Genomic DNA, 16,258 nt, shown 5'->3' with positions numbered 1-16,258 from the left:
AAAAAAAAAAAAAAAGAAAGTACAAGTTTAAGGCCACAGGAAAGGAAAAAATCAGAAGTCAATACCATTAGTGATACAGTTTTGTTTCATTCTTTTTGAATCGTTATATACATCTCTCAGTTGAGATTGATTATACTGTTTATATAAGCTGCCTTTTTGCTTAATATTATATCATGAACATCTTTCCTCGCTTTTAAAACCTTTTTTATAAGCAGTATATTTGAAAGGGAGTAAATATAGTTAAGTGGGAGAGAGCATGGCTTTACAGTGAACTCTGTGATTGAATCTTGGCTCTGCCACTTACTGGCTCTGTGACTTTTGTCTCATTTGTGTCAGTTGTAAAATTGAGATAGTAGTACTTATAGGGTAGTTATGATTGTATGAAGTAATCCAAGTGAACTCTTCAGAACAATTCCTTTCACACGTATTAAGCATCCTATTATTTTGTGAGAGTACTACCAGTTTTGTTATCATTCTCTTAAGCTTAGACATAGCTGTTTTTTTCTGGATATTTTGACATTGTAAGTAAAGCTGTGATAGATGTTTTTGTGCATAGATTTTTGTCTTTATGATGACGTTTTTTAAACCAGGAGTTCAAAGCCAATGATTTTTTTTTGAGACAGAGTCACACTTTCTTGCCCCTGGTGGAGGGCTATGGCATCATAGCTCACAGCAACCTCAAACTCTTTGACTCAAGCGGTCCATACACCTCAGCCTCCCAAGTAGCTGGGACAACAGGCACTCACCATAATGCCCAGCTATTTTTAGAGATGGGGTCTCACTCTTGCTCAGGCTGGTCTTGAACTTGTAAGCTAAGACCATCCACCCACCTCAGCCTCCCACAATGCTGGGATTACTGGCATGAGCCCTCTCCCCCGGCCCAAAGCCAATGAGTTTTAATTTTCAAATACTGTTGCCAGTAGTTCTTCAGAAAAGAGATTATTAATTTAAATCTCACCTTGTGTATAGATAAGAGTATATATTTCAAGGTGCGCTTGATACTAACTTCTACATAGTTTGGTAAGAGAAATGGTAGGGTTTCTTTCTGAATAATATTTTAGGCTGAAGTCTATGGAAAGAGTCTGCATGTGCAGAGTGAAGTTTTAGCTCCTAGCTTGGCCATTGTGTGTGTTTCCTTGGTTATAGTGGTGGGGCAACCATAGTGATGTGCCCCCTGAAATGGCCACATTGTGAAGTCTCTCATTCTCAGAGGAAGAGAACAGTGGATTATTATTATTGATTGTGGATTATTAACTATTTAGAGCATTCTTACAACTACTTTCATCTACTGTTCAACAAATATTTCAAGTAGAAATGAAACATATTATTAATAAAAACATCAAAATGAATATATAAATGCCTATTAAATATTCAGGAAATTAAGCCCATATATTCTTTTGTACAGGCCAAAGCAAAGAAACCTTTATTTGTACAGTTGATCCTGGAAAATATATGGAGTTTGTATGATGCTGTCTTGAAAAAGTAAGACTGCTTTAAAATTGCTTATCTTTGGGCAGTATAATTTGCCTCACTTTCCAGTTTATTGAGTCACTTCAGAAAGCTGAAATAGACTGAGAAAGTGAATAGAGCTTTTACAGATGAGTTGATTACAGGGCTTGGAAACAATTTAGAGGAATATGTGTAACCCAAGTAAAGGGTGATGGAGGAGGCACAGAACAACAATATTTTATAGAATGCTGAGTTGAGAGATAAAAAGAGGGAAAGAGAGAATAGGCCTTTGTTTTCACAAACCTAGTTTAAAAAAATAGTCATTGTAGTAGAAAAAGTATGTGATATCTGAGATTACTAATGGGGAACTTGAGAAGTAACTTGCCTGGTACAAATTTGCTTTAGTGTACTTACTTTCTAAGTTATTCCAAAGGTGGAATAATAACTTTTAGCATTTATTTGTAAAACTTCTTTACCACTGACAAAGTTTGCTCATGGCAATTGTGGGATGGTGCGTGGTGGGAAGTTTTACAGAAGGAACCACTTGAAAGAGTAAGAGTAGAAGATGAGGGGTCCCCTACTGGGGCAGGGTCTCCTTCAGTCATTTTTAGCTTTCTTTGAAAATGTGGCACATTAGGGAAAAAATGTGCCAGATGATGTTGAGTTCCTTCCCACTGCTTATTCATGCCTGCATGTGACTTTTCCTCTCCAATCTTGTGTTTCCTATAGGGACAAAGAAAAAATAGATAAAATAGTGACTTCTTTAGGATTAAAAATTGGAGCCCGGGAGGCACGACATTCAGATCCTAAAGTTCAGATCAATGCCATTTGCAGTCAGTGGCTACCCATATCCCATGCTGTCCTTGGTATCCTTTATTTTAATGGTTTTAATGAAATAGTCTTGATAAAACAAAAAACAATGAGTTATTGACAACAGGGAAATCCTCTGGAGATAACATATTCCAATCCAAAGTAAGTCTTCTCTGTTCATTGAGTGTTCTACCATGAAACTATATTTAGTACTTTAAGAATTAATACACTAATTAGTGTTAATACTACCATTATTATTTAGTAACCTACAAAAATGGAAATGCACTAAGGTAATTTGTGTTTAGTCACTATTCCATTTCAAGGTCATAGGTAGCCAACCTGCTAAGGTGTTGTCCTCAGTTCTTCCGTGAGCCTCATCGTTAGGTATCTGTCGTGAGGATCCTGTCTTAGCTTCAGAGCATTCATGGACTCCCTGAAAGTCTGTACATATTTTGAGAAGTGATGCACCAAAGAGTGTTCTCTTATAGCCCAGGTGTTTTCTGTATAGACTGACCTGCTTACTTAATACTCAGCGCACCTAGCGACTCTGCCTTGGTGAAGACACTAGTTCATGCTTTTCAGCCCTTAACAGCAGACTTCAGCTATGGTGTGTCAGAAACTTCCTAGTCCCCTTGATATTACAGCTGAGAGAGTGGAGCGACTGCTGTGCACAGGATCCCAGACGTTTGACTCTCTTCCCCCGGAAACTCAGGCACTGAAAGCAGGTGAGAATGGACTTGTTGCAGTGCAACGTGTCACCGGCTTGCCTCAGTCCAGGCTGCTGGAGACCAGTTGCTGGAAGGCTGGCCAGTGTGCAAAATGTCTATTTCCACAAATACACAGTTTGATAAATGACCATTTTACCAGTTTTGGTTTTGCTATAGTCATTTTGCTTAGCCGGTGGGTGGGAGGCCAGAGACTCTGGGTCTCCTCGCTCCTGCCCTGCTCTTATTTCAAAATCATGTTATATCTTGTCCTCCTAAACAACCAAGAATGTGTTATTACCTTAGCTGTGGCATCACTGCTCTGGCTGTGGCCCTAGGGACTGTGGACAAGTGTTTCTGCTCAGGGAAAGCCCTGTGTATACATACCACTGGGAGAGGAAGCCTGTTCTGCTCTCTGCGGGCTCCCTCTATTCTCTGTGTCTGGTTTCTTTCTTCTAGTTATGTTGCATTTGTAACTCTTCCCCCCAAAACCACTCCAGTACTGTTCTTGGGGTTGCTGTTGACTCTTACTTTGTTGAAGCTAGTGGCTAGTTCTCAATCCTCATCTGACTGAATCTATCAAAAGCGTTTGACACAGGTAATCATTCCTTCCTCCTTGGAACACTTTCTGCCTTGACTTCCAGGCTTCCGAGTGCTTCCACTTTTCTTCCTGTCTCTCTAGCTGCTGTCCTTAATTTCTTTTTCTGATTTCTCTCCATCTTCCTGACCTTTACTTTGGGGTGCCCAAGCAAGGCTTAGTCTTTGGACCTCATCTCTTTGATCTGCAGTCAGTTTTTTGTGATCTTACCCAATCTCTAGGCTTCAACTAAAAACTGCATACTCAGTGTCCCCACATGTGTGTCTCTACATATCTGCTCTCTGATCTCTAGACTCATATATCCACTTTTAACATTCTCTCAGCTGTCTTAAGAAACACCTCAAACTTAACATATTCCAAACTGAGCTGTCTGTCTTATCTGCAGATCTGCCCTGCTACTTCCATCTCAGTCAGGGGCACTTTCATCTTTTCTCTTGCTCAGTCCAAAAACCTTGGAGTTATATGTGGCCCTTATATTTATCTATATTCCCACATCCAGTTCATCAGTAAGTCTAGTTTATTCTTACAGAGTCCAACTATTATCACCATTTTTCCTTCTGTCTCCCTGGGCCAAGCGCTTATCATCTCTTGCCTGGTTATTGAGACAGTTTAACAACTAGTGTTGCTGCATCTGCCCTTGATTCCCTTCAGTGTTTTCTTGACACTGCAGTTAAGACGGAGCCTGTCAGAATGTGAGGGCAGGTCACTTTGTTCCTCAGAATCTTTCAGAAGTTTCTCTGGTAAGACTTCCGATGTGTGTTTAATTCTTAATTCCTGTAGTATTTTTCCTATTTGAATTTTACTCTTGAATTCTGTATACTCAAATTAGTTTGATATGAGATGATAGGGTAATTTTTAAAAAGGTAATCTATGGTTTTATGCCTCCAGTGTAGGTAGAGAAAAATGTTAATATATTGATGAAATTGTGTTAAAATTTATGTATATAGGGAGATTTAACATCTTTTATGTCATTGAATCTTAACTCATTTCTAAGAATTTTTGATACTTTCATGATACAGTTATTTTTGTCCATTTTATTTTCTAACTTGTTATTGTGGGGGGATTGGAAAAACTACTTATTTTTGCTTGTTTCATTAACCAGCTACCTACCTGTTGATGATTGAACTTTAGTAGCATTCCTCAAGTATATCTTTTCAGTGGTCAAAAGGTAGCTTGCTAATAAGTAAATAAAACGTATTAGGGTTTATGGGGGTGGTAAACCTCATGCCACAGCTTTAGTTCTGATAGAGCAGCCGCTCCGCCTCCTGCCACATCTGCTGCTTTTCTTTCCTCATTTCTGCCGTCTCTGCTTGTTCTTGATCCTCTCTTCCCTAAAAGTCTCAGACTTCTGTAAGTGGAGTTATATCTAGCTGTGAAAAGTTTAGGACTTGTTACACATTTAGATGATGCCATGCTGTAAATGTCTTAATTGTTTTCCAAGAAAATCTATTTTTTTTAATAATGAGAAAAATAGTGACATTTTTACTTCCTGTTTGTTTAGCTTTTATGAAATGTGGAAGTGAGGACACTGCTCCAGTTATTATCTTTGTTTCCAAAATGTTTGCAGTTGATACTAAGGCCTTGCCTCAGAATAAGCCAAGGTAAGGAAAGAGGGAAGATGGGCTGGGCCAGGGAAATGGTCTATGTTTGGTGGGGTATAGTGGGGTGTGGGTGGGAAGACACACAGAATGTTTTTCCTCCTCAACCCAGAGTTCAATCAAGCTAACCCTTGGGGTACCATACAATTTGTACAGTAATGTACCCTTTTGTGATAGCTTTGTAAAGGAGAAAGCTGTTGAAATCAGCTCAGGAATGTTGATTTGAACTAATGTCAATTTGAAGAAGGGCAATAATAATAGCAGTTATTTTTACTGAACATGTCTTGGAAGTCTTAATCTAAACCTTCCTGGAGTCATCTGATTCTGTCTACCTCAGTGGAGGTTCTGAGTGTGTGTGGTTCTGTGTGTATGTGTCATGCATGTGTAGTATGGGCGTGGTGGGTGTGGGTGATGGATGGATTATTGCTCGAGTGTTGGGGACTCTGTTCATTCCGTATTGTCTGTTTTTCATGTATTCTCCTCGTTTCTCTCTGCTGCCGTTCCCACTAGTTTAAATACTGATCATCTCTCACAGCAACCTAGCTCGTTCCTCTACCCCATTTTTAGTGCTACCAGTCCATTTGCCATCCTTCCTCAAGAATGATCTTTCTAAGATTCGACTTGATCCTCATTGCCTTGAGCAGTTTTACCTCAAGTGTGAAGCAATGGTGATGATTTGAGTGGCACTTGGGGAAACAAGTTTTAATTAGTTGTCATATTTATTTTAATGTATGTTTGTGCATGTTGCCTGTTTATGTCAAGTGATATAGCTTTTCTGTTTCCAGTAATGAGATTTTAAGTTTTAGTGAGTTAAAAATGTCCATTTAAATAAACTATTAAGTAAATGATATGGAGATACAGCTGAAATGAGATGGGCGTGACTGAATGTCAGATCACCAATCTATGAAATGAGTGACCTGCCTTAGTAACATTTAAGACGTAGCATGACCTGACCTAAACCCTATTTCATCTGGATTTTTATTTCTGTTTCTCTAGTATCCTGTGGTATTCCCTGAACAAATTTAAAATTTTTCCTTGTCCTATTCCTCCATCTTGGAAGATTACTTTTCTTCTGCTAAAATCCTGCTTGTCCTTTAAGAAAAAGGTTGTATATTATTTTTTAGTACTTCCCTAGCAATTTGAACATAGGAGGCGTTAATAATTTTTGTTCAGAGGATAAGTGAAGGAATGGAAGAACAAGTGAATGAATGAGTGAATAAAGAATAGGTGAGTGAATGGGTGATGAACGAGCAGCTAAATGGGTCAGTGAAGGTGAATTGCTGAGTAAGTGACCATGCATCTGGGCTGCTTCCAGATAATGTTGCAGTGCTACATGCAACAGCAATTTCTTGATATTTTAGAAAATGCAGATTTTTTTGGTCAATTTGAAGAAGGGCAATAATAATAACAGAGATTTTAGTAGAATCGTAGGGAATATTGGAGAATTGGAAAACTCACACTTCAGATTGCAAATACATGTATTTAGTCATTTAAAATTCCTACTCATACTCATCCTTCATTATCTTGCTGAAGAAAGATAGTATTATTATGCCTCTACTATTAGTTACATTTTCTGCGAACATTTTTCTTAAAAATTAATCATATGTTTTCCTGAATTTGGTATATTTCTGGTAGTGCAATTTCATTAGGTTGTGTACTGATTTTAGTCTGTTCATATTTAACCAGTATCTATTTCAACAATTGTTATGTGACAGTATCATGTTTTCAGGTGTAACTGGGTATGGTCATTATCATTACTTTCCTCTTTAACATCTGCTAGTTGACTTTTCAGGAAAGTTTTACTGGTTTTAACGTTGGGGGAGGTTGATATACTTTTATCTCTACTGTATTAGATATACCCAGACAGGAGCAGGAGAGTATTATTTTCCTTTAACATAGACTATAATGTGTTAAATTCTATGTGGTATGTGCCAAGGAGAAAAGTAAAGCAGGAAATGAGATGGGGCACCCACAAAACATAGAAGATTTTACCCTGATTTCGGAAAACACTGTCTTTTACTCACTGCTCAGCAGTGCCCTTTGTTGTAAGTGGAGCTCTGTTTGTGATGGGACGGTACGGGGCTTTCTCCCACAGGCTTGTGTTCTTGCCTCTTTTCCTTTGTTCTTGGAATTCACCTCCCAACCTTACATTTCAATCTTCACTCTCCATTCTCACCTTTGGTTTCCTTCATCTCTAGTATTAGTGACTACTATCCCTTCAGGAAGTGTCGTCCATGGTTGGTTGAACTATATCCTAAATAACTCATGACCCACAGCTGTTTCCTTACTGTACAGCCCTATTTTCTTGCAAATAAATTCCTCTTTGTTTTTAACAAATACTGAATACACAGTGGGTACTTTTTACGAATCCTCACCGATCTCTCTTCCATCTGCATTTTTCCCATTGCCACCACTCTCAGTGCTCCTCAGAGTGCCTGGCACACAGAAGGCGTTACTTGAATGGATGGATAAATGCACAGGCAGATAGGAAGCACCTGTACAGATGGGGTTAGCTCAGTGACTACAAATGATGATTCCAGAGCTTGTCGGAAGCATATATAAGTGTTTAATGTATGAAGTGAATAAATACAAAGTGTGACAGTTAAGTTCACGAACTCGTCCTGGAAAAAGTGCTACATAACTCATTGGTGAATATCACTTTGATCACCTTTGAAGTACCCTCTTTGGAGTACTTTTATCTATTTATTTGAGACAGAGCCTTATTCTGTCACTCAGGCTAGAATGCTGTGGCATCATAGCTCACTGCAATCCCAAACTCCTTAGCCTTCTAAGTAGCTGGGACTTCAGGTACTCAGCACAATGCCCAGCTAAGTTTTTCTGTATTTTAGTAAAAACAGGGTCTCACTCTTGCTCTGGCTGGTCTCAGACTCCTGAGCTAAAGCAGTCCACCCACCTTAGCTTCCCAGAGTGCTAGCACTATAGGTGTAAGCCACTGCACCCAGCAACTAGTCCACCCTTTAAAGCAGTTTGGAACCCTTTTTCTAGAATGGCTATCAGAGCTATCATCATATTACCGTCATTGTCCTGAATGTCATCAAAATATCTTCCTTTTAGTATTTTCTTTATTTGGGGGGGGGGGCGCAATCATTGGAGGACACATGATGTGAACAGGGAGGGAGTTCCAGGACAGTTATTTGTTTACTGCCTAAAAACTCCCTTTCAGGCAGTGTTGTGTGAACTGGTGCATTGTCATAATGCAAGAGCCATGAGTTATATAGCAAGACTGTCAGTGAAGATTTTTCTGTTTCTCTACTGACATTTACTTAGTCTTCTGTGCTTCTCACAGTCAGCCAACAATTTCGATGCAGAATTTGATTAATTTATGCAATGTTTTCTTCAGTTCTGCTTGTTACTGGCTGTTTTGACCTCCCTTCATCAATGGCACTTTCCCTTCAGAAAAACCTCTAATCCATTTATATACTTTCAATTTTTTCATGGCATTATACCCATAATCTTGGACTAACATGTCCCTGATTTCACTTCTACTCTTGCCAAGTTTAACAAGAAATTTACAAATGTTGTTCATTACTCTAATTCAAGCTCTGACATTCTCACATCAGCACTCAAAAACGTGTAACAACGATAATGAATGCCACTCAGGAAGACGCTTTCACACACATTGCCATGAACACAACTGTGAAACACTGATATACTAAGGTTATGAAACTAACCAAGTTGTTGGTACAGTGCTGCCAATGTAAGCAAACAGTAGCAAGTTCATGAACTTAATTGTCAGGCCTCATATACTGCTTTTCTAACCAAAGCGAAAATGAAATCACATTTACTTAAGATGCTGATCATGTCATCTTTAATTCCTTCTAAATGAAAGGTGATAATGAGCATAGATTTTTAGAGCCAGACAGGTGTGGATTTGATAGCTCCTTCATTTAACACTTATATGACTTTGGGTCAAGTTACCCAAAATATTTTGAGGTTTTCAAAATACCCATTTTCTCATACATACAATATGGATGTAATATCTATTTCATTTAGTCTTGATAAATATGTGATGTAATGTATGTAAAGTGATTAACACAATGCCTGGAGCAGGCATCCTCAAACTACGGCCCGCGGGCCACATGCAGCCCGCCTAGGACATTTATCTGGCCCACTGAGTGTTTTTGCCACAGCTGCCTGTCCTGCTTAGCAGCTGACTCATCCTAGGGCCCGCAGTCCCAGCCCTCCAGTGGTCTGAGGGACAGTGAACTGGCCTTCTGTTTAAAAAGTTTGAGGACCCCTGGCCTGGAGGATAGTGATAGGCTCACTGGAAAAGACTGTTTCTCTTCAGATGCTAACAGGTGCATTAGCTATTTTTTCCTCACTGCTCTAACAGTAATTATTCTGCATTTATATTTTAATTCACACTTTTGAGATTCTGAGTTTTTAGGAAAGGTCTGGAAATAAGAGAAATTAAGAAGTGGTTTAAGGAATAGCTGGAGTATTTAGCCTGGGGAAGAGAAAGGAGAGGGGAAGGCATGAATGCAGATGATTCAAAGGAAAGGGGTGGGAAGCAGATTTCTTAGATGTTGCTTCCGAGGATAGACTGGTATAGAAACTCTGAGGAAGCAGAGTTCGTCCTATATTTGAGAGTTCTTCTGATAATGTGGAGCTTCCTGTAAAGAGGAGCTTGTCTCTTCCAGCAATTCTCATTGTCCAGCAACAGACCCATGACCAAGCCAGTCTCAAGAACTACTCTGGAATATTTTTGTATTTCACTGCATAGCCCTGTTACCTACACAGAGATAGGTCTGAGTAGAAGGGCCTGTTCCTGGAACTGAACTCAACCCTGCTGAGAGGCAGATACACGGGAAGACAGAGCTAGTGGCTAGTCCTTGTGGAAAGTCCTGGCTAGGAGGCAGGAACCTGAAGAGGGTAGCAATGGACAGTCGTGATTTAAGCAATCACCTTCCAGGCCATCCCAGTGAAGGAAAGATGTGGAAGAGATTCTAGGACAATTGGCATCAGGAACTCTAGACTGTGTGGCTATTTGAAAGGTGAGTGGGAAGTGCCCATGCAGAAGGCTATCAGTGTGGTTTCCAGTACTTAAGGAGAGAAGAAGGAAGAGGCACAGCACTGTAGGGGATAGAGTTATTGCTTAGGTGTCAAGTCCAAGGTTGATTCCTAAAGCAGGAATCATAATGTCAGAGGTGAAGGGCAGCATGGGAGGGAGGCACTAAGCACTGGGACCAGGTGCAGTGTTATCTAACTTCCAGAGGTAGAGCGAAAGGTTGGGGGTAGAGGATTAGTCTGACTGTCTTGATGTTTAGTCCTTGACTACAAGGCTAACTTCAAATTCTTCTAACCTTAAGGCAGGGATTAGCCTTGCTTTTGTGTTGGGGTTGATTTGTATTTTTAAATCGTTCAACATTTCTCACATTAGGATACATCATGCAGTAGATGTGAATATTTTATTTGGTAGTTTTGTGTTTGCTTGTTTTTTATTTAGTTATTTAATCATGACTGTATACATTTATGGGGTACAATGTGATAATTTGATATACAATGTAGAATGCTTAAATCAAACCAATTAACATAACTTTCACCTCACTTATTTTTTGTGATAAGACAATTACAATTTACTCTGAGTTGTTTTGAAATATACCCTTGACCCTAACCCTAATGCTAGAAGAGAGTGCAGGGAAAATGCTTAAAGATACTGGCCTGGGAAAATATTTTATGAGGAGGAACCCCCTGGCAATTGAATCAACACCAAAAATATATTACTGGGATTTGATAAGCTAAAAAGCTTCTGCATAGCTAAGGACACTATAAGTAAAGCAAACAGACAACCTTCAGAATGGGAGGAGATTTTTGCAGGTTATGATTCCGACAAAGGCCTAATAACTAGACTCTACAGAGAACTAAATTAATAAGAAAAGAACATTTCTTTGTGGGCAAGAGACTTGAACAGAAACTTCTCTGAAGATGACAGATGAATGGCCAACAAACACATGAAAAAATGCTCATCATCTTTACTCATCAGAGAAATGCGAATCAAAACCACTGTGAGGTAACATCTAACTCCAGTAAGATTAGCCTACACCACAAAATCCCTAAACTGCAGATGTTCACATGGATATGGAGAGATGGGAACATATTGCTGGTGGGACTGCCCAGTAATATGGCCTTTTTGGAAGAAGTATGGAGAAATTCTCAAGAAACTAAAAGTTGACCTACCATTTGATCCCATAATCTCATTACTAGGTATCTACCCAGTTGAACAAAAATCATTTTACAACAAAGAATGCCCATTTTTATTCAATGTAGTATTCCCTTTTGTAAAGTCCTTTTTAATATTAAAGCTATAAATAACCTTGTCTGTGACCTGACAGGCATGAGGGTAACTCTTTAGGAAAAAAGTCTTAATTCTCTTCCTCCTACCCCACCCTTCAGACTAAATCCCACCAAGTGCACATACACACCCACATAATGCCTTTTCTGTGAGGGTACTTCTTGGGTCTAATACAATGATTAAGAATTTCAATTTGATGTTTTTGCTCTACTGAATTGCTAGGACTCAGCTTGACCTTGAATCCCTCCTCTTGAACCCCTTTAATCCCTTCTCTTGAATTCTCCATGAAGATTTGTTTTTGAACTTAGAAAAGAGCTTCAGTTTCTTATAGTTGTTAGGAGCTTATGGGGTTTTCCTGCAGAGATGTTCTGAACCCTGTTATCTGTCACTCTTTCTCTTCCTTCTCCCTGTTCTTTGCCTCTTCCAAAAGGAATATGGGTATCTGAGAAAGGTTCCACTCTATTGTGCATTGTGTCATTTGGGGACATGGACTCTTGCATGTCAGTTCATAAGCTCCGTGTAGCTGGGGACACAGCATTATTGGAGACAGCCTGATCGGCCCTCTTCTGTTGCTATAAGCAAGGAGAGAAACTGGAGAAAACTTCTGCCTGGAAGGGAGGTGGACCAGTCATCATCTTACCAGCTATATCAGTACTTGCTCTTTCTTTGTTTGAATGAACTGAGAAATGCTTGATGTTGCCAGATGGTAACATATTTGTGATATCCTGTAGGCCTCTCACTCAGGAAGAAATTGCTCAGAGACGTGAGCGTGCAAGACAAAGGCACGCAGAGAAGCTTGCAGCAGCACAGGGGCAGGTACACGCGGAGCCCACCCACGACGGGAGTGCCCTTGAAGCAAGTCCAGAAGGAGAACAGCCAACAGGTACAGGATTCCAATAGGCTCTTGTGCAAAGGGTGTGACTTTTTTCTTGACTTGGGACACTCATCTTTTGGCTCTTGACCTAGGATACACATCTTTTAGCTCTTGACCTTTAGCTTTTATCAATGTTCTTTTCGTTCTCACTGTTTTCTTTTTCTGAAACTGTACCAAACTTACCATATTCACTGTTCCCTCTGCATTTCCAGGCAGTCTTGGGGTAGAGTGAGCCTTCTCAGCACTCACTTTGTCTTTTTGTTTCTGGCAGGTGTTGGGCAGCAGTTGGAAAGCGTGACCCCTAACCCTGAGCCACAGGAAGGAGACAGCCAGGAGTCTTTCATTGCATTTGCTCGTGTGTTCAGTGGGGTAGCTCAAAGAGGAAAGAAAATTTTTGTCTTGGGGCCCAAATACAGTCCTGTTGAATTTTTAAAACAGGTAAGAATCAGAAGCAAAATATTAGTATATTATTTCAGGGATCTGATATCTTTTCAAATGCATTTGGATTGGTGATTATCTTATTGGTAGATTTATTTTTTAGGGAGGCACACTTGAGTAAATCTGTATATTTCCCATTGTGTTGCTTTGATAACATTGCGTCTACTTGTTTCACTTTTTCAGTAAAGTAAAGCATTTAGTAAACCAAACCAGTATGTGGACCTTGATTGTAGGGCTTTTCTGTTTGGGGAAAGAATCATCTTGTGGTTAGAGGAAAGAACTGATAAGAGCAGGTGTCACACTGGAGCCAGAGAGCAAAGACAGATCCTCTAGAAATACGAAGATCCCAAAACTATGTGACTCAGGCCAAAGATACAGGGAGTGAGCAGGTGAACAGCCAGCATCTGAGCATGCCTGAGCCAAAGTGCAAGAAAGAAATCACAGGCCACAGCTGTCTCAGAATGTTTGGAAGTAAAATAAGATGTATACATTGTAATTGAATAATAAAGGTCATAGGATGACAAAGATACCAGAGGTTTAAGAAGCCAGTAAGGATCAGCAAGGAGAAATAAGTTAGGAACTTGCTGGTCAGCAGTATGAAGCGTCACATGGACAGAAGCACCTGTCCCTCTCTGCAGTAAGTGGCCTGTCTGTAGGGGGCTGGGGAAGGTATAGTAGTTGGCTGTAAGGGAAGGAAAGGGAGGAGGTGGCAGCTGCAGAAAATCTCTGCCATCAGTTTTTCCTTGCCTTAGATGCTTATTCCATCACTTTTAGCAATTTAGTTCCTTGCAGACTGCAGTGCTCCAAGGTTAAGCAGTCCTTGCAGGGCTGGGGCAAGTTCTATTAATTATCTTCTATAATTTAGCAAGAAGGAACACAGCACTTTGTGTGTATAGGTTTATATTTTATGAGAGTCTGAAAGTGCTATAGTGACATGTCTAAAAACCTATTTATGTTTATCTTGTAATAAATTTAGCAACTTAACACACGTTATTACTATCTCAGTTTCCATGGATTATGAATCCAGTCATGGCTTAGCCAAATCTTCTCTTTATGGTCTCACAAATCTGCAACCAAAGTGTCAGCCATGCTACATAGATGATTGAATGGGGAAGAATTCTGCCACTGTGGGTGTTGGCAAAATTCATGTCTTTGCACCTGTGGGACTGAGGGCCCCAGGTTCTTCCTGGCTCCTCTGGCTACTCTCATTTCCTAGAGCCCACTCCAGTTTTCCGTGGACTTGCCCACTTAGAGGCTGACTTTATCAAGCCATTGAGCAGACTAGAATGAGTCTAGTAGCAAGAAGGCTTGTTTGGTGTTACATAATCACAGAATATGCATAATCACCATTTTTGCCATATTCCGTTGGTTAGAAGCAGATCACAGGGACTACTCACTTGGGGAAAGGAGATTACATAGAGGCATGAACACCGGGAAGCAGGAATTATGAGAGTAGCACCTGTAGTCTGCTTGCCACATCCTTCTCGTGCTTTTCTATGTATAGTTTTATGAACTATGCATGCATTTGTAAAGAATTAGTTTGAGACCAGCCTGAGTAAGAGCAAGACACTGTCTCTTAAAACTAGCCAGGCATTGTGGCGGGCACATATAGTTCTCAGTCCTCGAGAGACTGAGGCAAGAGGCTCCTGAGTTTGAGGTTGCTGTGAGCTGTGACACTACGGCCCTCTAGTGAGGGGGACAAAGTGAGACTCTGTCTCCAAAAATAAAAAAAAAATTATTGTCACGTTTAAATGTTTTTAAGGTTTGTACAAATGGAATTTTACTGTAGTTTTTACAATTTGCTTTTTCTTTTCTTTCCTTTTTTTTTTTTTTACATTGTGAGATTTATCTATATTAATGCCTCTTCCTGTAGTCCATTTATGGTCCACTGCTTCATAGGATTCCATTATATAAATATACATGTTACTTGTACCTTTTTATGTCATTGTATCTATGAGCCACTTTCATTTTTTGCTAATCTAAACAATGCCATCTTGAATAATTTTGTGCATATCTCCTCGTGCACATTTGCAAGACATTGTAGGGAATACACCTATCGTGAAGTGGCCTGGGTAACTGTCACCTTAACAGAGTAGTTCCAGTTTATACTCCAGCCTAGCTTTGATTTATGCTCCCAACAGAAGTATATAACAGTTCCATTTATTCCACATCCTCTCCCAAATTTGGTATCATTAGGCCTTTAATATGTACCAATCTGATAGTTTAATGAGGCATTTTATAGTATTTTTAATTTACATTTTTTTGTTAATGTGTTTATTGATCAGTCATTGTCTGTAGAAATATCTCTTTTATTTTTCTATTATGTTATTTTTTAAAATACCTATTTTTAGATGTCCTTTGTATATTCTGGATACTAATTCCTTGTGAGTTTTAAATTTTGCAGATTAACTCTCCAGTGTGGGATTTGTCTTCGCATTTGATTTGGTACCTTTTAAATGGACGAAAGTTCTTAATTTTAATGTAGATGAAGTAATCAATGTTTTATGGGTTTTGTTTTTTCTATCTTGTTTAAGAAAGAACTGTACTGGAATCATAAAACTGTCTTCTGTATTTCCTTCCTTCTAAAGTTTAATGTTTTGCTTATGATGTTAAAATATTTAATTTGTATATGGTCTGAAGAAGGGTTTGTTTTCCCCATACAAATAACCGTTTTTTAGAGTGGGTGTTGCTCAGTGGCAGAGCATTTGACTCCATATAACCAGTTTTTCCAGCATCATCAAGTAGGCCGTCTTTCCCCATTAATCTGCTTTTTCCTCTCTATCATAAATCAAATTTTAGTACATGGATCTATTTCTGAACTATTAAGTTTCATTTTTCAATTTGTCCATCACTGTCTTTATTCAGTACTATCTTCATCATTTCTGAATGTTTTGACAAATCTCTATTTGTCATATGTTTGTTGTTAATATCTTGTTTATTCCTAACATTCTGCTCCTCTGTATAAAGTTTGCAGTCAGCTTGTAAGTTTCCTGAGAAGGGGTTACATAATCACAGAGTAGCTCCCATCATTTTTGTCATATTCCATTGGTTAGAAGCGAGTCACAGGGACTACTCACACTTGGGGAAAGGAGATTACATAGAGGCATATACTTTGAATCAGTATATCTATTTGGCACAAATCAGCATTTTGCAATACAGTATCTTTCTGTGAATATATTGAGTTTATCTATTCTTTTGCTTAGGCCACTTTCAAAGTTTTTTCGTTAAAGTTTTATAGTTTTCTTTATGAAGGTTTTTCATTCGCTTTTGTTGGATTTATTAGAGCTAACAAAAGTTAGATTTACTAGATATCTTATATGTTGTTGCTATTCTAAAAGTTACTGTTTTAAAAATACTTTCTTGGATCAACAAACTGTGGTATATGTACACCGTGGAATACTATGCAGCCATTAAGAAGGATGGAGACTTTACATCCTTCATGTTCACATGGATGGAGCTGGAGAATGTTCTTCT

General features: G+C 39.1%; 1 protein-coding gene across 1 annotated transcript in view; it reads left to right on the top strand.

Annotated features, from left to right (window-relative positions):
- EFL1 (elongation factor like GTPase 1) overlaps positions 1-16,258 on the top strand; it is a 138,060-nt gene that overhangs the window by 39,172 nt on the left and 82,630 nt on the right. Inside the window, exons 9-14 of the mRNA XM_003784590.3 lie at positions 1,406-1,482; positions 2,179-2,315; positions 2,862-2,984; positions 5,063-5,162; positions 12,204-12,355; positions 12,618-12,784. Of these exons, the coding sequence (XP_003784638.1) occupies positions 1,406-1,482; positions 2,179-2,315; positions 2,862-2,984; positions 5,063-5,162; positions 12,204-12,355; positions 12,618-12,784 (756 nt within the window). The remainder of the gene's footprint in view (positions 1-1,405; positions 1,483-2,178; positions 2,316-2,861; positions 2,985-5,062; positions 5,163-12,203; positions 12,356-12,617; positions 12,785-16,258) is intronic.

The sequence above is a fragment of the Otolemur garnettii genome, unplaced genomic scaffold (genome assembly GCF_000181295.1).
Source record: "Otolemur garnettii isolate 467f Iridium unplaced genomic scaffold, OtoGar3 scaffold00011, whole genome shotgun sequence".
Taxonomy (NCBI): Eukaryota; Metazoa; Chordata; class Mammalia; order Primates; family Galagidae; genus Otolemur; species Otolemur garnettii.
The sequence above is the reverse complement of the archived record's forward strand: the minus strand, read 5'-3'. Positions and strand labels throughout refer to the sequence as shown.